The sequence below is a fragment of the Benincasa hispida genome, chromosome 5 (assembly GCF_027475165.1).
Source record: "Benincasa hispida cultivar pf3 chromosome 5, pf3_genome.v1.1, whole genome shotgun sequence".
NCBI lineage: Eukaryota > Viridiplantae > Streptophyta > Magnoliopsida > Cucurbitales > Cucurbitaceae > Benincasa > Benincasa hispida.
Window position 1 is genome coordinate 58,191,615 of NC_143482.1, and position 22,529 is coordinate 58,214,143.

The following is a 22,529-nucleotide window of genomic DNA, read 5'->3' on the forward strand; positions in this document are numbered from 1 at the left end:
CGCCCACCAATCCAGATTCATGGAGATCCGGGGCCCCTAGTCCAGATCCATGGAGATCCGACGCCCACTAATCTAGATCCATAGATATTTGGCACCCTAGTCTCAATTTGGCACCCCCTTTGATATGTACTTAAATATTTTTTTTAAAGTATTATTATTTATGATAGAATTTTGGTTTATAATTGTGAAGGTGTGATTTCGACATATATGCTTTTTAATGGATGATTTATTTTGAAAATGATGTATTCGTATATGATATATACTACGATATATCGTACATATTTTCAATAATGTGAGATTTATGTAAACTTATTAACATTTAATATATGATATATTAAGTGGGTTATCTAAAATAATATTCATATATTATACTGTCATATGGATAATATTATATGATATATTTATTGGGATAAGAATTTATGATATATACTGTCATATAAATAGAATTTATGATATATTATGTGATTTATGTTGAATGTCTGTAGTCAATCTTACCAATATATTTGCAACATCTAAGACAATATTCCAAAGTATATTGACATACATATCATAATATCAAGGAAATATATTACAACCACAAGTAATACCTAATTAGAAGTGTATACATATCAAAATATCTGAAATATATATACCAAATTAACAATGAAATATAGGATATACATACCAAATAAACAAAGAAATATATTACATGAAAACAAAGATGTAAAACAAGCTAGCGTGAAATAGAAAATTAAATCATATTAAATATATTCTCTCCAATTGAAAAATAAAAAAAAATTATAATAAATACATTATCTCTTCAATTGAAAATGAAGAAAAAATTGTATTAAATGCATTTTCCCTCTCCACCATTAAATTAACTTCATAAATAGGAAAAAAATATATAAAAAACGAATATAAATAAATAATAATAATAAAAAAAAAAAGATATAATTGTCCAAAATTAACCTTAAAAGCCATCATTGAAAAAAAAATCAAAATTTAAGATATTTATAAAATATAGAGCCTTTCTTTAGGGCTTCTATGTAAAAACCCCTTATCTTAAAAGCATCCTTCAATTTTTTTCCCTTCAACAAGCCAACTCCTTCCGTTTTCTTTTTCTTTGTTTTACAACCTCCCTCCCTCACGCACATTTTTTGTTTTGCAAACAATCTGAAAAAATGGAAGATGGAGAGCACGAGATCAAAAAGCAAGAGCAAGAATGTAACATAGAGAAAAGAAACTGAGAAGAAAGACGATTTAACATGAATTGAGGAGTCAACCCTCCCCACATATATTAGATTGTTTTGATAATTTCACCTAACAATGGCGAAAGTAAAAGGCTAAAAGACTTGAGTTTTCAAAAGTTGAGTCAAAATTCATTTGGGCCTCCTCAAGAGAAAGTCATCCCAAAATAATAAGAGGTTCAACTCGTTTCATTGCGAGTCGTATTTTGCATCACTTCAAAAACCAGTTAACCCAACTCGCAGGCTATTAATCAAGATTTCCAACCCTTCACTGAAGTTAAATTCATTAAATTTCTATAAAATACAAATTCAAAGTCATATATTAGAAACTACAAAAAAAAAAATGTGTACAACTGGCTGCTACACCTCAATTCACAAAAATCAAAACAAAATTTACTTCAAAAGTTATTAATGTAACCTGAATAAATAAAGAAAAAACTAATACAAGTAAATAGTAACCTGAATAAATAAAGAAAAAACTAATACAAGTAAATATCACCTCTTTGTTACGCTTGGAAGTCCAATTAGGAATGGCACATGGTAAGGCTGCAAAATTTCACCCCCCACTCTTGAGTGATAAACTGCTTAAAGGATTCGCAATCTTCCAACAGTTAACCTGCTACGGTCGGGCGATTCTTATAGAGCCTAAGCGAGAGATAATATAAGCAATTCATCTTTCTACCATATTTCAATGCTTCCTGGAATGTAGTTCTCACTGGAGGAATGAACATGCCCCAATGCAAATTTGGAGGTGAAGAAACCTAAGTTATGAGCTCCCTATGCGCTGTCTTTTTGCCGAAAGATGATCGCTACCATCAATATTCTTCTCACTGTGTTCGTGATTGAAACTCCAGCCAGCGAAATCAGACTCCGAGAACAAGGTGGTGGGGGGTGTTTGGTAGAATGCCAGAGGGACTCGCTTCAGTTTCTTTTTCAACTGCAACCAAAGACACCATTCAGGACAAAAAGACCATTTGAATTTTATTTTATCCAATTTTTATTCTTTGTTAGGGAAGTGATGCAAAGATGGATTTCAGAGACGATATCAAAGGTCGTAAATAGCTAGGAGATTCATCCCGAACAAAGGAGAAAACATCCACTCTTTCTATGGAATAATAGTCAATAATCTTAACCATTGCAATTTAAAAAAGGACAATATATAATCTTACAAGAATATATAAAATAACTTACTAATTATAGCAAAATTACCGAACCAGTGAAACTTACCTCTTGCCCGAGTATTGTAGAGTATGAACCGGCAACAAAATCTTTAACATCAATTTCAGTTGTTTTTGATCTCACAGTCAGATCATTCTCAAGGGACAAAACTAACCTACAAGAACATAAGGACTAGTTTTCAGTATGAAATCCGAACCAACGGAAGTTTCTGGATCAATATTAAACTGCATACCTTGAAACAGGAGGACAATAATGGTGTCGAAGACTATCAATTTCCCAAAGTGAACTTCCTGTACCAATAATTCTTGTTAACAAGGATCTCACCAAATATTAAATCACCACACAAAATAAAAAGAAAGCGGCCACCAATATAATTAACTCAAAAAGGCACGATTCAAATTGAGCACACATGGACTATTGTGGAACAAACAACCACATGACACATAGCTAACTGTATTTTCAGCCATGAAACCTGACAAGACTTATGAATTAAAAGATCTTGTGTAAACCATAGGAAAGTAAGTCAAGAAAGCAATTTTGACAAGTGATGGTGATATTAACAGTTCACCACAGGAACACTAATTAATCCACATGTCCTTGTCCCCTTCCCTCCAATAGAGAGAGAATCCAATTGGAAGGCACGAAATAAATTATCAAACGCGTGATGATAAGAATATAATCCAAGAAATTAAAGGGAAAAAACCACCCATTTATAAAGTAAAAAGGAAAAAAGAAAAAGAAAAAAACAACACTTACTCAAGGCACTAGATTTAATAGGATCAGTTTCCTCATAGTTAAAATGGTCGATGCCTGGCTTCATGTTGGGTGTATCAGCATCAACCTCTGAAGCATCTGCGCCTTTAACAACCTCTTCACTTTTTGAATCATCGTTCTTACTCTCACTAACATTCTCCTACTCACATCATACATACATTACATTCCAAAGAAAGCAAAAGAAGTTGATGCACAGGTTATAGAATCTATCTATAACAATAAGATTAAAAACAGTGCTACCTTCAATCATAACCAATATCCTAAGGTGGACAGTTTTCAAATAGAAAATCCACCGAACGACAATGTTTTCTAGTTAAGCCACTTATTTATGGCAATAGATATTTTTTGAGAATCCCCGCAGACCACCTATTTCTGGGAGAATTAGAAAAATCTAGAATGTTTGATATATAGCTCAGTGTTGGGGCTCAAGAATGCGAAGCTTAGGAACAGGATTGCTTGAAATTGGAAAACAAATGCCTACTTCAGAGCATAACCAATGGTTCTTAGATAACTAGGAACAAAGTTTGAGTCGTATAACTGTTTGCATTGGTGAAGGATTTATAAAATGTAATTGAATTATAATTAATTGTAATTATGCTTCATAGGTTAACTGATCTACTTGTCAACTTTAAATTTTATAATGCAATAGTTTCGTGAACGCGAGTAAGACTGGTCTGAAGCGTGCTGAATTAGGATGCCGATGGTACATAATTTCAAGATCTGATAGGTTTATGATGCCACTGCCGACCGAAACGCTGGGCTAAACAAAATGCTGAAATGGATTTAGAAAACCATGTTTGATGTACAAAATGTTCTCCAAGAGGAATACTAAGATGTTGGAATTGCATAGATTCCCACCAAACGGGGTAATTTGGATCCCCATTCCCAAATTCCACCACCAAGAGGTGACTACTTAATGTCTCTTAAATCCCAAAATATAGTTATCCCACTATGGGCTAGGCCATACTATAGCTTTCAAAGGTCAACAGGCGAGGTTAAGAAAGTAATCTTATTGCAGTAAAGCTAGCTACTCATATAAAATGGCTTTCCACATTAAAAAAAAATAATAATAAATAAGAGCTACCCGGTGAACCAAACAGTTGATTGAGGGATGTCTCCGCAAGAGATTGTGAATAAGTGCTATAATGACAAGTGCTCCTGATGGAGGAACAACAAGTGATAGCCTACTCAATTTCTTAGCAAAAGCAGCAGCCAAGTATGCTGGAAGAAGTGGCGACTTCAAGCAGGAATCAAGAAGCTGCCAAGAACGGTATAAAAAATGTTAGGAAATCACCGAAAATGAACCATTACATTTAGAAAAGTCATTAGTGATATTACAACTTGGTTTTCATCGTTGATGACATACGAACCCCTAGGATATGGAAATGTGTTCTATGTACAAAATAAATAAACGGGAGTAGCTTTAATATTTGATCATCTTCTCAATTTGCAACAAAAGGAATCAGAACTCTAGCCAAGTACTAACAAACTCCAATATTTATAATAATAAATAAATAAATAAATAACCTAACTGATAAATAACCTAGAAATTGACATCCACAAAGAGGGTATACTAAATTTAACAATGTCCCAAACCTCTTTTGAGATTTCTATCTATCCAAATGCACCAAGAAAAGCATGCCAAAAACCCTTCCCTTTACATTGTATTATCTACTGGAATTAACTCAAACTAGGTGAAATAGGCAACCAAATAGTCTTTAAATTAGGAGATAATTATACTCTCAAGATTGAAGAGCATTTAAAATTCCAAGAAGATACTTGCAATCGCCATCCATACTCCTAAAAATTCATTTCCGAAAAAGATAATGTAAACAAAAAAAAAAAAAAAAAAAGACAAACCACTCAACTTTACCTGAAAAAACTTGGCCCGATGTTTTGCCATGAATATTGAAGGGACCAGTAGAGCGTAAAGTTTTTCATAGAAGTTTGGATATTCTAAACCATATTTTGTCATTAGGAGGAAGAGGCTGCTAAGAGCCATAACACTGATGACGCCACCAATATCGTAGGATTTTATTAAGAAGTCGCTGCATTTTATTTTGTAACAAATGTGTTTAATGAGAAATACAAGCTTTATTTATAAGAGAGAATATACAAGCCATATTATCACTAACCATAATATGATTGGTTTAGAAAGATAAGGAATGACTTCCTGATCAAGAATTACAAGAACCTGAGTAGCAAAAGGATGAGCAAAATGATATTAGATGACAACAACGCTAAAAAAGGGGGATAAAAAGAATTACAATGTGAAGACAATGGGGAAGGGTAGGTTGTTACACAGACAATCATAGAAGATTTTCTGAATAACCAACCCATGTATTTATCAAGAATAAGTAATTGAAGAAAAAGACAACAATATGGTACAATGATACGAGAGGTATCGTCAAGAAACACAGAGAGAATCTATGATAATACAACTTCTTACCTAAATTAGATGGGGATCGATCACAAGAAGTTTACAAAAGACCAGAGGATTTGCTTTATAGGTCTAGTCCTAAGTCCCCAGATAAAATAAAGCTAAAAAACAGTTACTGCTCGGGTGGTTTTCAGAAAATTAGTCTTTTAGAATTTTTTTAATGAAAATGTTACCCAAAAAAAAAAAAAAAAGAATTCTTACACTATTTCATGGCCTACCATGAGAGCCTCCTGTACATCACTTGTGTTTCTGGTATAATTAACACTAGAAAATTTCTTCTCAATGTTGAAATACGTTGAATTAGCCCTAAAGGGCATTTTTTTAATTTATACTATCTTTTGCTTAAATTAAGGTTTCATCTCATTCTATTTATATCTAAGGTTGGGGTCTATTGTAGTATGTCATTTAAAAATAATAAGTCATTTTCTATCGTGGTTTTTCTTCCCTGAATTAGGGTTTTCCACGTAAACTCCTTGTGTCGTTTTCTTTCTCTTCTATCTCAATATGGTATCAGAGTAAGGTGATGAAACCCTAGCCCCAATAGAAGAAACTCAGTCATCAAACTTGATAGGTGAAGGTACACTGACCAATGAGGCTTTGATTCAAGCAGCAGTCGACCGCTATCTCCGAACCATCATCCCAGGTGGCGTAGCCGAACAGATCCAGCCGGCGAGCCGAACAGTTGATGGTGGGCTTGCTCCAGCCGACGCGCCGATTAGCTTCCAGACTCAGTCATTCCAACCGATCGATGAAGGCCCCTCGACTTTGCACGCAAGCGTTCCTTTTCTGGCGCACGCAGTCTGTCCCTTGCAGCCGATCGGTCCCTTGACTTCGCTCAAGACCGGATCTGCTCCAGACGGTCGTGGGTTTGCCGGGTCGAGTCAGATCGGCGCAATTGCTTCAACCTCGCAGCCGATCGCCGAGCCTTCTGTCCGTTACCCTCCGTCGCAACCGTCTAGGAGCAACGCCGGTCACGGGTAGCCGCATTCTACCGCCGGTGGACTTTCGACAGTAGCTCCTTCACAGTACCATGGTGGACAGCTTCTTCCTCATGTGTACCCGGTTCAACCTCAGTTTCAAATGGGTGATTCCGTTGAAGAAAATCCCATGACTTTTGGACAGAAAAATTCCAAATCTGAATCTCATGGGGAACTCCAACAACAATTGGTTAGTCTCCAGCAACAGATGGCCGCCCTTGGAGCCAGATTGAATGACCATGATTCTTCCCCGGTGTATTCAGAAAATCCGGTATCAATGTTTCCTACTCTTACTACTACTAATTTTTTATCTGGAACTATAGGAAATTCGGCAGGAATGATCACGGGAGAGAAGTTGAATGGGCAAAATTACTTCTCTTAGTCCCAAACAATTAAAATGGTCCTTGAGGGACGCCATAAGTTTGGATATTTGACTGGAGAGATACCACGACCGAATCCTAGAGATCTTCAAGAGCGTGTCTGGAAGGCAAACGATTCTTTACTCCACTCAATGTTAATCAGAAGCATGGAACCACAAATTGGGAAACCTTTACTCTATTCAGCCACTACCCGAGATATTTGGGATGCAATCCAAAGGTTATATTCCAGGTGTCAGAACGCATCCCGCCTGTATACTCTACGTAAACAGGTTCACGAATGCAAACAAGGGAGTATGGATGTAACGTCATACTTCAGCAAGATGTCGTTGTTAGAAATGGATCTATGTCGGGAGATCATCTAGAACTGCTCGCAAGATGGAATTCAATACTCCAAGATAGAAGAGGTTGAGCGTGTGTATGATTTTCTTGCAGGGTTGCACCCCAAATTTGATACAGTTCGAAGTCGAATACTAGGGCAGAAACCAATACCGTCTCTCATGGAGGTCTGTTCAGAGGTTAGATTGGAAGAAGATAGATCAAGTGCAATGAATGGGTCGGGTGTTACCACTGTAGAGTCAGCTACCTTCGGGGTGAAGTCTGTTGGAGCTGATGGTGACAAGCAGAATAGTAAAACACCCCCAGTATGTGAGCATTGCAAAAACAGTGGCACACGAAAGATCAGTGCTGGAAATTCCATGGTCGCCCTCCGAATAGTAAACGTCGCCCTCCGAAGGACAAGTCGAAATTTGGACGTGCTCTAGTGGGTGAATCAGTTGAGGGGGCCGCACAACCTCAAACTCAGCCTCCACTGACCAACCCTGGTGATTCAGGTACCATAGGGATCGGCAGTTGCTTAATCAGGTAACCCTCAATCTTTTAGTTTCCTTGTTGAAGGGAATGAGTTATGGATTCTAGATTCAGGAGCGACCGATCACTTGATTGGCTCATCCGACCAATTTCTCTCATACTATCCAAGTGCTGGAAATGAGAGGATTCGAATTGTGGATGGGTCCTTCGCTCCTATTGCTGGAAAAGGCAAACTGTCACCATTTCATGGATTAACTCTGCAAAATGTCTTACATGTGCCCAAAATTTCTTACAACTTATTATCAATAAGCAAAATAACAAAAGATTTGAACTGTAGAGTTGTCTTCTCACCAGATACTGCTTTGTTTCAGGACTTGAGCTCGAGGAAGACGATTGGCACTGCCCGATATGACAGAGGCCTATATTTCCTTTCTGAAGATGCTTCCTCCAAAAGCTTGTTTAGGACTAGTCTTTTATCTTCGTTTACTATGTCTGAAACAAATTATTTATTGTGGCATTTCCGTCTTGAACATCCTAGTTTTCAATATATGCGATATTTATTTCCTCATTTATTCTATAATGTGAATGTTTCTTCATTATCTTGTGATGTCTGTATACGTGCTAAACAACCTCGTGTGTTGTTTGTTTCTCAACCCTATAAACCTACCCAGCCTTTTAACCTGGTCCATAGTGATGTTTGGGGTCCCTCAAGCATCTCTACCCTGTCTGGTAAACGATGGTTTGTAACTTTCATCGATGACCATACCCGACTTACATGGGTATATCTCTTTGCTGATAAGTCCGAAGTCCTATCTACCTTCAAACAGTTCTATACCACCATATTAACACAGTTCAACACAAAGATTGTCATTCTTCGGAATGACAATGGCCGTGAGTTTGTCAATCACACCTTCCAGGAATTCCTAGCGTCAAAAGGGATCATCCATCAAAACTCGTGTGCATATACTCCTCAACAAAATGGGGTGGCTGAATGGAAAAATTGTCACCTCATTGAAGTGGCTCGTTCCTTGATGATTCCAATGTCTCTCCCTTCGTACCTGTGGGGAGATGGAGTTCTTACCGCAGCTCATCTCATTAATAGAATGCTTTCACGAGTTCTAAAGTTTCAAACTCCTCTTGAGTGCTTTAAAGAGTCCTATCAGTCTACCCGTCTTATTCCTGAGGTTTCTCTTCGTGTGTTTGGGCGTACAGCCTTTGTTCATACTCATGGTCCACACTGAACTAAGTTGGCTCCACGAGCTCAAAAATGTGTGTTTGTCGAGTATCCTCTTCACCAGCGAGGCTATAAATGCTTTCACCCATCTTCCAAAAAATATTTTTTCACTATGGATGTCATGTTCCTTGAAGATAAACCGTTCTTTCCCGTTAGTCATCTTCAGGGGGAGACCACGAATGAAGAGACTAACAGTTCCACGTACTCCGTACCTATTAGCTTCAATCTTGAGCCTAATCCTAATATTTCTGGACCCAGTCTACCTAGTCTTGAACTTAACTCTGCTCCTGCTATTCCCGTGTCGGTCCTTCCTACTAGACAAGTGTCCTAGATAACATACTACAGGAAGAATCTCAAAAAGGAAATTCAAGAAACCCCTGGTGCTCCATTGGAAAATGTCCAAGCGTCGGAACCAGCTCAGGTTCAAGATCCCGTTGTTTCAGAGGAGATTCTTGAAGAGAAGTCTGGGAACATAGAAAATGATGAGACAAGCTCAAAGTAGGTTGAAACTTCAGGAGATAATGAGGTGCTGAAAGATCCTCAAGAAGATGTAGAATTGTCTCAGAAGTCTGATACTGAAGAGAGACAGACGAAAACTGACAACTATGATACCACTCTGGATATGTCAATTGCTCTAATTGCTCTGAGAAAGGGAACCAGGTCATGTACAAAGTACCTTTTGCATAGTTTTTTGACCTATAGTAACTTATCTCCTGGTTTTAAGGCTTTCACTACTCAGCTGGATGCTCTAGCAATACCTACCAGTGTACATTTGGCCATAGAAGTTCCCGAGTGAAAAGCAGCAGTAATGGAGGAAATGAGAGCTCTCGAGGCAAATAAGACTTGGGAGTTAGTAGCTCTCCCTAGAGGTCAGAAAACAGTTGGTTGCAAATGGGTGTTCACAGTGAAGTATAAGTCTGACGGAACACTCGAGAGATATAAGGCCAGGTTAGTTGCGAAAGGGTTCACTCAAACGTATGGGATTGATTATTCAGAAACTTTTTCCCCAGTGGCTAAGTTAAACACGATTCGTGTTCTTCTATCTGTCGCCGTAAATAAAGATTGGCCCCTACATCATCTAGATGTAAAAAATGCCTTCCTAAATGGTGAGTTAAAAGAGAAAGTTTACATGAGTCCACCTCCAGGTTTCGAAGCTAAATTTGGGAATCATGTTTGCAAACTCAGGAAGTCTTTATATGGGTTGAAGAAGTCCCCTAGGGCATGGTTTGATAGGTTCACCGTGTTTGTTAAGTCCCAAGGGTTTGTTCAGGGGCATTCTGATCATACTTTGTTTATCAAAAAAATCACTCTTAGGAAAGATTGTTGTATTGGTAGTGTATGTTGATGACATTATCCTATCAGGAGATGACACGACAGAAATTGCTAAGCTAAAACAAAGGATGACAAGTGAATTTGAAATCAAGGATCTTGGTAGTTTGAGGCATTTTCTCGGGTTGGAAGTGGCAAGATCAAAAGCAGGAATATCTGTATCTCAGCGGAAGTATACTCTGGACTTGTTGAAGGAAACAGGAATGACTGGATGCAAACCCATTGACACTCCTATTGAGGTCAATAGCAAACTGAAAAACATTTCGGAAGAAATTCCTGTGCATAAGGAGCGGTATCAACGCTTGGTAGGAAAACTGATTTAGTTATCTCATACTAGGCCCGACATCTCTTATGCTGTGAGTGTGGTAAGTCAGTTCATGCAGAGTCCATATGAGGAGCACATGGAAGCTGTGACTCGAATTTTGAGACACCTGAAGTCCACCCCTGGGAAAGGCTTGGAGTTTAGAAAACATGACACACGGAGCATCGAGGCATATACTGACTCAGATTGGGCCGAATTTGTGACTGATAGAAAGTCAACCTCAGGGTACTGTACCTTCGTATGGGAAAATTTGGTAACTTGGCGAAGTTAAAAACAGGGTGTAGTGGCCAGAAGTAGTGCTGAGGCAGAGTATAGAGCTATGAGTCTAGGAGTGTGTGAAGAAATCTGGTTGCAGAAAGTTTTATCTAATCTTCACGAGAATAGTTCGGGGCCCATGAAGCTGTATTGTGATAAAAGGCTGCCATCAGTATTGCGAATAATCCCGTGCAACATAATAGAACCAAACATGTGGAAATTGACAGGTACTTTATTAAAGAAAAGTTAGACAGCAGAGCTATCTGTATTCCCTATGTACCTTCAGTCCAACAGGTTGCAGATGTTCTTACGAAAGGATTATCGAGACAAACGTTTGAAGCTTGTATTAGCAAGTTGGGTCTTGCCGATATCTACGCCCCAACTTGAGGGGGAGTGTTGAAATACGTTGAATTAGCCCTAAGGGCATTTTTGTAATTTATACTATATTTGCTAAATTAGGGTTTCATCTCATTCTATTTATATCTGAGGTTAAGGTTTATTGTAGTATGACGTTTAAAAATAATAAGTCCTTTTCTATCGTGGTTTTTCTTCCCTGAATTAGGGTTTTCCACGTAAACTCCTTGTGTCGTTTTCTTTCTCTTCTATTTCAATACTCAAGCTAAAGGCAACTATTAAAAATAACTCAACCAAAACCAACGTAAAAGAATTACTGTCCGAACATTAATATTAGAATACAAATTGAAAAAAGTGGGGAACAATTTTTTTAATACTGTTCCCAAACAGCAGCAAATCGTATGGATATAAATTGTCCATCTAGATCATTAGAAAGCATAACTGCATTGTGCGCCCCCCACAAAATAAAATAACTACATCAAAGGTAAAATGAGATGTAAATTGTTTCCAGAAACATAAAACCTAAGAATAATGTTCTTCAGCTCCCTCCTTCCTTCCCCCGACCAAAATATCTGCGGCTCCTCTCCTTCCCTCTCCTCACTTTTTCGATAGCCTTCTACACCTCTAATCGCTTTCCTCAACATACTCTTCTTATCCAATCATCTCCACTCTTGGTCATAGAGCGACTACGGGGACAAGGATCTCCAGCGACCTCTCTGACTACTACACGAAACATCATGAAAGTGGTTAGTTGCAAAGTGAACGGTGATTTTTTCTGCACTTGGCTCGAATCCGAATTTTTTTGTGTAGAAGATGTGAAAGCTAATAAAGTCCTCCATTTATCAAAGTCCCATCTTCTTTGGTTTATGGATCAAATTTCAGAACTTCTTAGTGGATGAAGTAATTGTTTCTTCCTAAGGAATGGACGTGATGATTTTGGGGCAACAAGACTCTCGAAGTTCACTTCCAACACAAACGGGTTCTAAGATGTGTGGTGTGGCCGGCACATGGCAGTCAATCCTTCATCCATATACCAGTGGAGAAAGTGCAGTAGGGATGGAAAGCCTTTTTGGGAATGCTTAAGCGTCACTTAGATTGAATTTGATGGTTGAAACATTTGATGAACCTACTTCAGAACTCCCCATCCCACTGAACTAACATGAGAGCAACGCAACGTTGGTATTAAAGCCCAGAAGCCCTCCGCTTCCTCAACGCTAAAACAGAGCAAACGACAAAACAAAAAAAAGTTTGAATCTCCATTCCCTGCTTTAGAGATTGGAAAACAGAGCCTGCTACAAGAAGATTTTAATAATTTATGGGTGCTATCAAGACTATTTGTGTTTGATGAATGAAATATATCATCAATTTCCAGGAAGGTCTCTTTCGAGCTAAAGTTATTATTAATCCTTTGTTTGCAGAGCTTTGATCAAAGTTAACCAAGGAAAGCTTGAAGAAATGAATGAAGCTCTAGGGAAATGGTTTGACTATGGGAAATATCATCTATTATTTGAAAAGTGGAGCACATTTCAGCACAGTAGGCCATCGTTTTTAAAAGGATTTGGAGGTTGGCTATCTATAAAAAAATCTTCCCCTGGAATTTTGGTGTAGAGACATGTTCGAGGCTATTGGTGTGCACTTTGGAGGGCTGGAGAGCACAGCAATTGAAACACTTAACCTCATGAATTGAGCTGAAGCAAAAATCCAGGTCAAAAAGAATTTGTGTGGTTTTATGCTTGCGACAATCGAGTTAAAGGATGAAATCAGGGGCAACTTCTTTGTTAATTTTGGTGAGGTTGAATCAATTGAAGCTACCAACATTGTTAACAAGATCTATTCATTAGTGATTTCTCTAATCCTATTGATTTAGTTTGTTTGCAACAGGTTGCTACAGATGAAGATGTGAATATCAACTTATCAATCAGTGAATGGGATTTTCTCAAGTTGATTTTCTCTAGAAATCCCTTCGAAGCCATTAAAAAGCACTTCATCCTTCTCTCAAGGCCTTCATGGAAGCCGACCATTGTTCATCAAAAAAACCAAAGACCGTTGCAGACGACTCAAAACGCTATAAGTGGATTTGATTCAAAATCCAGGTACGAACACGTCTAAGCTAAACGCACTTGAAGAGGAAGAGTCAAAGTCGAGCACGCGAAACGAATCTGATGGGTCAAATTCAATGAGAGAGAAATTCGGCGGTCGAATACTTAATGAGAAAAGAAACGCTTCCCATTCCAGCAGTTTTATGATTAATAGACATTCAAACGCCCCTGCTTTTCCTGGGAAGAATCTTAAACATATGGTAGGCCCCACAACCCCAAACGATTCAGCTACTCCAAGTTTCTGGTACGCCAATGGTGAAACTCTGACTTAGTTCCCGATTTTCCTATCCAAGCCTCACAGTACAATCGGTCAGACTCCTCTCCTATTGAATCTTCATAGCATAATTCAAACCAGTGTTCTTTAAGTAATAAACCAGACAAAATCTCCACGATTAGGATCTCCTCTTCGGCTCTAAAAAAGCGTGCTCATTTGTTCAAGCCTTTCCCAAAACATTACGTCAATGGACGAACCTCCTTCCTCAACTCTTGGTCCGCATTAGTGAACTCTGATCTACTGGAAGAATGTTGTGTCCGAGTTCAACTTCCAAGTTATTCAATCAACAGGTCAGTAAAGTCTCCTTTTTCGTCCTTTAACTTCCAACAATCTATCATTAAAATCTTAGGCGTAAACATTCAATTTGTGTGAGGTACCTCGTGTCCTTCTCCAATCAATTCAAGCACAATTCAACAAGATTCGGATGGAAAATCAATTGTTAGTGCTAAGAGCTAGATGCTTATGAAACATAGGTGCACCAAGCAGAAACATAAGGAATTGATTCTTTTGGTATTGATCTCAGTAATTTGTTTCAACCTGTTGACAGCAAGGAAATTGGAAGGATTGAAGCATCTCGTTTCCCTCCTAATCAAAGAAAGAAAATTCCCCAAAAGTTGAGATCGATAGTAGAAGCTTGTGAGCTTACCTTGACTTGAGGATAGAAAGAGTGAGAAATTCAAGGAATTTGTCCACGATGAAGATTATAACTTGGAACACTGGAGGACTTGGAGACCAATCTAAACATTTGGCCCTTAAACGTCTGATTAAAAATACAAATCCGGACTTGGTGCTAATTCAAGAGACTAAGAGAGAATCATTTGAAATTGACCTTATCAAAGCTTTATGGAGCTCAAAAGATGTAGGATGGATTTGTGTTCAAGCCTATGGTAAATCAGGAGGAATGCTAACTATGTGGGATGAAAGCAAAATCTCAATTATTGAAGTCCTAAAAGGAGGCTACTCTTTATCCGTTTAGAAAAGTTTGTTGGATGACTAATGTATACGGCCCATCGGATTACAAAGAAAGAAGATTTATTTGGCCTATATTATCATCCCTTTCAGCCTATTGCACAGAAGCTTGGTGCTTGGGTGAAGACTTCAATGTTACTAGAACAATTCTTGAACACTTTCCAATGGGAAGATTAACAAGAGGCATGAGGAAGTTCAACAAGTTCATTGCAGAAGCCAATTTGCTGGAAATACCACTATCTAATGGAAGATTTACTTGGTCAAGGGAAGGAAGGGTGGTTTCACGTTCTTTGCTTGATAGATTCCTTGTTTCAAATGATTGGGATGAGGCATTTGCAGACACAAGAGTGGTAAAGAAAGTCCGGATCTCCTCCTATCATTTTCCCCTTTTGCTAGAAGTTGCATCCTTTGAGTGGGGCCCTCTCCTTTTCGCTTTTGCAATAGCTGGCTGCTAAACAAGCATTTTTATCAAATTATAGAAAGATCCTTAAACTCGGGAAATTATCAAGGTTGGGCAGGTTTTGTAATATCCTCAAAATTGTGAAACTTAAAGAACACCTTAAAAGTTTGGCATGCTGATTGTGAAGGAAAACAAAGAAGACAGGAAGAAAAGTTGTTAGAAGAAATCGGCAAAGAAGAGAACAAGGCAGAATCTCATGAATCTTCCACACTAGATCTGGATTTGAGAGTGTCCTTGAAGGCTGATTTATTGCCCCTTTACAGATTGGAGGAAAGAAATTTAATTCAAAAGAGTAAGCTAGCTCAAATTGGGAGATGAGAATTCGAGATTTTCCCGCCGCTCCCTTGCTGATTTCAGAATTAACAAATAATCAAGGTTTCCCAACAAATTCTTTCTGTGAAATTGAAAATCTAATCATTGACTTCTATAAGTCCCTTTACGAAGACTCCCTAGTGTTGGAACCATCCCAACAAATTTAGAATGGAATGTAATCTCTGAAGATCAGAACAAGTGGCTGGTTTCGAGGTTCATTCCGGGAGAAATCAGAAAAGCATTAAGGTAGGCAGACCCTTTTTGTTGTCAGGTCATACGAAGCATACATGGGAGTAGCCCTTTCAAATGGCACACTAATGGAAAGGAGCACTCCAACCTTAGAAGCCCGTGGATCAATATTTCAAGACAGTGGTGGAAAATTGAGGACTTGGCAGGTTTTAAGGTTGGGAATGGGAGCAGAACAGCCTTTTGGTCTGATCCTTGGCTGGACAAACTTAACATCAAATCTCCTTGGCTTTTTAAGGTTGCACTTAAGCCTAAAGGTTCTGACTCCGACCACTGGGATTCCTCCACATCCTCATGGTCTATTTTCTTTCGAAGTTTGTTGAAAAAGGATTAATGATTTCCAGATTCTTTTGTGCATTCTTGTGGACAGAAAAACCTCTAGTATTCCAGATAAAAGAATTTGGTCATTGGAAGCAAGTGGAGTCTTCTCTGTTAAATCTCTTGCCTTGGCCTCTCCCATTGACCTTCACTTTAGGAGGGTCCTTGGAAAACAAAAAGTCAACGAAGAGTGAACATCACTACATGGATCATGTTGCTTGGGAACTTAAATTGTGCCACAGTCATGCAAAGGAAGCTCCCCTCTCACTGCCTTTCACCTCACATTTGTCCACTGTGTTTGGACAACCAGGAAGACTTACAACACCTACTTTTTTATTGTGTTTATGCTAAAAAGTGTCGGTCCCATATGTTCCTCCTTTTTAATCTTTGTTGGGTTTTTGGTTGTGATTTTAGGAGCAGTGTCTTGCAGATATTGGTTGGGCCAGCCCTTAAGAAGAGACCTAAATTGCTTTGGAGCAATGCGGTTAAAGCCTTGCTAGCTAAATTATGGTTTGAAAGAAACCAAAATTTTTCAAGATAAAGCTTCTCCACGGTTAGATTGTTTTGAGTTTGCTCAACTGAACGCTTTTTCTTGGTGCACACTATCAAGAGCCTTTGAAGATTTCTCAATCCAGGAGCTGAATCTGAATTGGCGGGCTTTTATCTATCCTCCATATTAGAAGCAGTTCCTCCTTTTGTATTTCTGGTTTGTTTTATTCTTTCTAGTTTTGGTATAACTTTTGTAATAGTCGTCGAACTTCGGATATTGGCTATTTTGGTTGTTTTGTTTCCTTGTGGATATGATGAGGGTGCTATGGAAGTGTCAACCTAGCTGAGATGCCCAGGCGCACCTCTTGTTCCACTATATTTGTCTTTTGTACTTGAGACTTTGTCTATTTTCATTAATCCAATGAAAAGTTCGTTTCTTTAAAAAAAAAAAATCCAGAAACAATATTGACTTCTTGAGTAATCGATCAAGTTAATTATAATAGGTGGAAAAACCATGATATACAGACCAATTTCGGGATGACAAATGCTTTTATACAGAGCCAAAAACAAAGAGCAGAGTAGTTACCTCCTTGTACACATCAATTGGAAGCGGTAACTTCAGAAATGAAATCCATGCTTTTGAAAATTTTAATTTCATTCTTCTAACAATCTTTGATGCAGATAAGACCTGAAGGGTGTTAATAATGTTCTTTAAAAGAAGAAACAAAACCGAAAATAGAGAAAAAAAAAAAATAGATAAAGATCGAACTAGTTGTAAGGACCTCTTCATCATTTTTCTTCATCTTAAGCTGCTTTGCTTCTTGATTGTCAGAAAGCGCATTGTTATCATCACCTTCAATTGGAAAAATAATAACTTAAGCAAAAACTCTGGTTCTTAAAACCAAAGGAGTGCTGGCGATAAACACAGAAGATAATCGCAATGCTCAATGTCATGACTCGTTATTCGTACAAATGTAAATTTAGAATCTTGATCAGCAGTTCTTCAATGGTCTTTTTATTAGATTTTTTTTCTAGGCAGGTAACGATTTCATTAATCAAATGAAATATGAAAAGGGTATGCCATCCTTAGAGATTACAAAAAACTTCTCTAGCTGGAGAAAAAGTGCTTAGACTAAAAATACTAAAACTTCTCCTGCTGGATAAAAGAATATTTAGACTATAAATGCTAAAACTTCTCCAGTTGTATTAAGTGTCTTTTTATTAGTCATTTGATTGGGGGAACCCTTAACAACAATCTTGAGCACTGCTCTCTGGAACACACCATGAGGGTTTAAACATAAAAATGAAAGATTCCAGGTGTAAATATGTTTATAAAAAGAACCTACAAATCCAATTACTCAAATTGGCCCAAGTATAAAATTCAAAGTTTGGCCAGTCTTGGCCATATTAGAAATTACTCATCTTAAATTGGAGCTCATGATGCCATTTTAATGACCAAACTAAATTAAATGTCAATATGAAAGTTGAAACTAAGAAGTTTATTTACGTCTCCAAAACAGTCCATCAGAACACCGTTTGAGAAGGTTAGAGACGTTAAATTCAACATGTTAAGAATTCAAGATCTATGTATAAAAACAAACAGACATCTATAAGCTCAAAAACGAAATCTGTGTAGAAATTACCTGATTCAACCCACATAGTGTAGTCAGATTCATTTGAGTTTTCCAAAGGGGGAATGGAGGATAAAATAGAGTGCACAATGTGAATGAACTCCACTCTGCATGGAAGAAGGTAAATTCCATGCATTCAATACAAACGTCACCAGTGATGAACCAAATTTTGAAAAGGCTTCATAATTCCAGTGCCTTTAAATTATTATTCCATGGGGATCATGCAAAGCACAAACTTGTGGATTAAGGTGGTTAAAAATATATTCCTTGTGATCTAAATATCATATGGCCTGACAAAGAATTGAAGAAATTACACTTCTTAATTAAATTAACAAACTAATGTGCCAATGCATCCCTAAATCTCAGGCGATTGAGTCCCCACTCCTAAATTGTTGAGCTAAAAAAAACATACGACGTGTTTCCCTCCCTGTAGACAAGGTAAAGATTCCCACATAGACAAAGTAGGCTGACTCCTCCCTCATCATATATACATAGGGTAACTAAAATATTAATATACTTCGTTTCCAAAAAAGGAGAAAATCCCAAGCATATATAGAAGTATAATGACTTTAAAAAATGTTGATGAGAAGCAGTGTTTTAGGACAATGATTCAAATCAAATAACATTTACCCTTCTCTTGAATGACCACCATCATCGCCATTAATCCTAACATTTCTATCACCTACAAGTAGAAGATAGTTTCACTGAAGGGAAAATTCAGAAAATAAAAATAACAAAATGTCAAGAATAGGTGGGAGAAAATACCAGACATGTACTCAGCCTTAAAAGTCTTGGCAAGTTCTTTAATGCTAATATATGTGAAATAACTGCACAGGAGAGAAGCGAGTTAAAATGGATCTCATAGGCATTCTAAAGCATGCCTCTCAAGAATTCGAGAAAAATGTTATAAATATGGTAAAAACTAAGCCATACATCTTTTTTAGCATAGGAATCAACAATGTAAGGAAAAGGATGCAATGTACAGAGCTAAAGAGGGCGGGAACAAACGTTAAAATGAAATCCCAGTCATGTCAGTGCACAAGAAGCAAAAGCAAAATATTTTGAACGTTGGGCACGGGATGTTAAAAGGGGAAAAAATGAAGAAGAAAAAAAACATACCGGACATCGAGGTGATTGAAGTACTTTTTCACAAGCAATGCTATCAGAGTATCAACTGGAGTCAAAGAATGAGCCTACATGTAAGAGAAAAAGTAAAATGCACAGCTCCAGCACAATCAGAAACGCAGCAAAAATCTAGTAATTAACGATGGCAAAGCAACTTACGATACTCTGTAGAAACCTGTGGTATACAGCGGAGTGAAATTTCCCCTTATTACCAACTTTAACAAACTCCATAATCGCATCCAGTACAATCTCCTAAACCACGCACAACAACAGAATAAAGAAAAATACATAATTAAACTAAATCACCAAACACAAAACAAATCACAAACAACACAACGAATTCGAAATTCACAAAATGCCAGCACCTTGAGAGTGTCGTCGCATTCGGAAGAAACCGCCACATCGATAAGCGACTTAACGAGTTCATCGAACTTGGAACGGAGCCAGGTCCGGTAAATGAACTCGGCGTCGACCTGAACGTCGTCTCCGGCGGCGGCAGGCTTGAAGGAGGATGAAGGGAGGGAGGGGAGGTTGGTGATGAAGAAGGATTGAAGGGAGAGGAGGGCTTCAAGGACATAAGGAGGAGGAGAAGAAGGAGAAACGTAGGTGAGAAGCAGAGGGAGGTTGTTGATGTGAGCTCGAGATGAGAGAAGTTGGAGGCCTAGGGTTTTGAGGTCTGAAAGCTTGTGACTCTTCTTCTTCTTCTTGTCGTTGTGATTGTTTGAGGGAATGGACGCCATTGAAGCTGCTACGACAGAGCTCACGGCGGGAACAGAAAACTGTCAAAGCTTACGGTAGAACACAGCGCTAGTTAGGTTTTTGAACTTGAAGAGTGGACCTGTTTGTGTGTTGGGGCGTACTATTCCGTTCATGGATAAACGTTTATACCTGACCCGGAATACGATATCCTTCGCATTTCTTTTTTCTTTTAAATACTCGTTAACTAATCTCACATGAAATCTCGTAAATATATTAAATATAATTAATGTTGCCAAAAACAATTAAATACAATTAATCATAACATCAATCTATTCTTATATTAAATACAATTTTTACTCCGAGATTTTAATCTATACTTATAATTAAAATTTTACACTAATAATTATATTAATTTAAAATATGGACATTCGTCAGTGAGTATGTCGATTTATATCCTCATTCATATGTCGTTTGAAAAATATTAATTTATATCCTCATTCATATGTCGTTTGAAAAATATTATGTGACTTTTAGCTTCAGAAAAGTATCTTGTTAGTCTCTATGTTTTGGGTCTAGCCTTTATTTAGTCCACAGGTTTTCAAAATATTACACATTTAATCACTAAATTTTGATTTTGATTTTGATTTAGTTTATAAGTTTCAAAACTTTACAATTTTACACCTGTGATTTGAGTATTGTTTCAATTTGGTTCCCAACTTCTAATATTTTACATATTTAACCTCTATTAATAAATTTAAAAAATTGAACATGAAAATTTAAATTTAATTTTAAAAACGATAGTAAAACTTAATTAATTATAATTATTTTAAATTTATTAAGATATATTAACTCTAGAGACTAGAGATGTCCATTTATCCCGTAAGGACTAGCCCCGAATGGAACAAAGAATGGGGGAGGGAGTAGGGACAAATTTTTTCCTTGTTGACTAAACAGGGACAGGGATAGGGATTATATGCCCCATCCCTAGGGTTGGCAAAAATCCCCATGGGATCGGGTCATCGCAGGTCCCCGCCCCGACTAAGGCGGGGAATCCTCGGTTTGACCAGGGATGGGGGTCAAACCGAGGATTATCATCAGATCCCCAGTCGGAGACGAAGCGGGGATGGGGAGGGTACCTCTACCTCGTCCTCGTCCCCGTCCCCGATTAACTTTATATATATATATAGGGATGGGTCCTTGCAGGGACCCGTTTCCCTAGTGAGGACAAGGACGGGGAGTCCCCCCCCCCCCCCCCGGTCCCAGCTCAGTTGCCAACCCATCCCCATCCCAGTTTCCCTCCCCAACCCGCCCCGATGAATATATAATAATAATATCAATAAGTATATTATTATTATCACAAACTGATAACTTATTTATATAAATAGAACATGAGTTTATAATAATTATTATTATTATGTTTTTATTTATATATACCTTATAAAAACCGAGTACAAAAAATTAGTAATTTTATAATTTTCATATACTTTAATACATTTCTAAGTTGTCTTAACATTTAAGGTTTTCTTCCTTTTGATCATAAATGTTAGTATTTAAATGGAATACTAGACTATGATATTGTAATATAAATTTTAACTTTTAGAAATTATGAAATTGAATTATATTTTTGCACCTACAATAATATTATTTTTATCATGAAATTTTATATTATTTTCTTTTAATAAAAAATCATTGAAAATAACTCATTTAATATATAATTTTATTTGATTTAGAATAAACATAAACATTATTAAAAATGAATATATTAAAAAAAAAACAAACGAGAAAATTCCTCCACAGAGAACCGGACGGGAATGACATGGAGTGCGAGATGGGGACGAGGAAGACTTTTCCGCCCACGTCCCACCCCATGGACATCTCTACTAAAGACAAAAAATATGTATTTAGTGAAAATCGATATTAAAAGTGTAAATCTTGAAATTTATATATCAAATTGAAACAAAACTCAAATGTCAAGGATAAAATTGTAACATTTTAGAACTTAAGGACTAAATTGAAATCAAATTTAAAACTTAAAAGAATAAATGTGTAATATTTTGAAATCTATGGACCAAATATAAACTAAACCCAAAACATATAGACCAAAAAGTATTTGTTTCTTGTAATTTTCCAATTAAACTCTTAAATTGTTGATCAATTTATACCATTTATTAACATTACATTTAAAAATCGTAAATGCATGGATGGTAAATTTTGTAGACTTCTTTAAATGCCAAATTAATAAATGAACAATTAGGATCCATCATAGACATTAATATAATTAGGTTTAGCATCCATGAACAAATTTCGAGATTAAAGATGGATTCTAAATTAACAAAAGTTGTACTAACTTGATTAGAAAGCCAACATGATCGATTCTTGAATTCACCCAACCTAATTATATGGCTAAGCCAAAGTTACTACAAAGAAATATGAGATAATTGTTTGGACACAATTTATATATCAATGTTAGAAAACGAAATTGAAATCAATTGATTAATCATCTGAGTTTTTTTTTTCAATAAAAAAATTGAGTATTTGACCATAAAGTGAATAGTACAAAATTTAAAGTATAGAGATCCACCATACAAGTTTTAAAGCATTTGAACTAAGTTGATTTCGACATAAAATTA

The 22,529-nt window shown here is 37.1% G+C and overlaps 1 protein-coding gene across 1 annotated transcript; it reads right to left on the bottom strand.

The window, feature by feature from the left end:
- Positions 1 to 1,493: 1,493 nt before the first annotated feature.
- Positions 1,494 to 20,143, bottom strand: EMB2762 (CCAAT-binding factor). Its single transcript, XM_039031804.2, has 15 exons — positions 19,566 to 20,143; positions 19,360 to 19,452; positions 19,195 to 19,268; positions 18,841 to 18,902; positions 18,706 to 18,757; positions 18,088 to 18,182; positions 17,227 to 17,297; positions 17,031 to 17,132; positions 5,315 to 5,373; positions 5,053 to 5,227; positions 4,264 to 4,437; positions 3,162 to 3,318; positions 2,638 to 2,695; positions 2,454 to 2,559; positions 1,494 to 2,163 (listed from the first exon to the last, which is right to left on the bottom strand). The coding sequence occupies exons 1-15, from the start codon at positions 19,938 to 19,940 to the stop codon at positions 1,993 to 1,995; spliced, it is 1,824 nt and encodes a 607-aa protein (XP_038887732.1). The 5' UTR covers positions 19,941 to 20,143; the 3' UTR covers positions 1,494 to 1,992.
- Between the last annotated feature and the right edge of the window lie 2,386 nt (positions 20,144 to 22,529).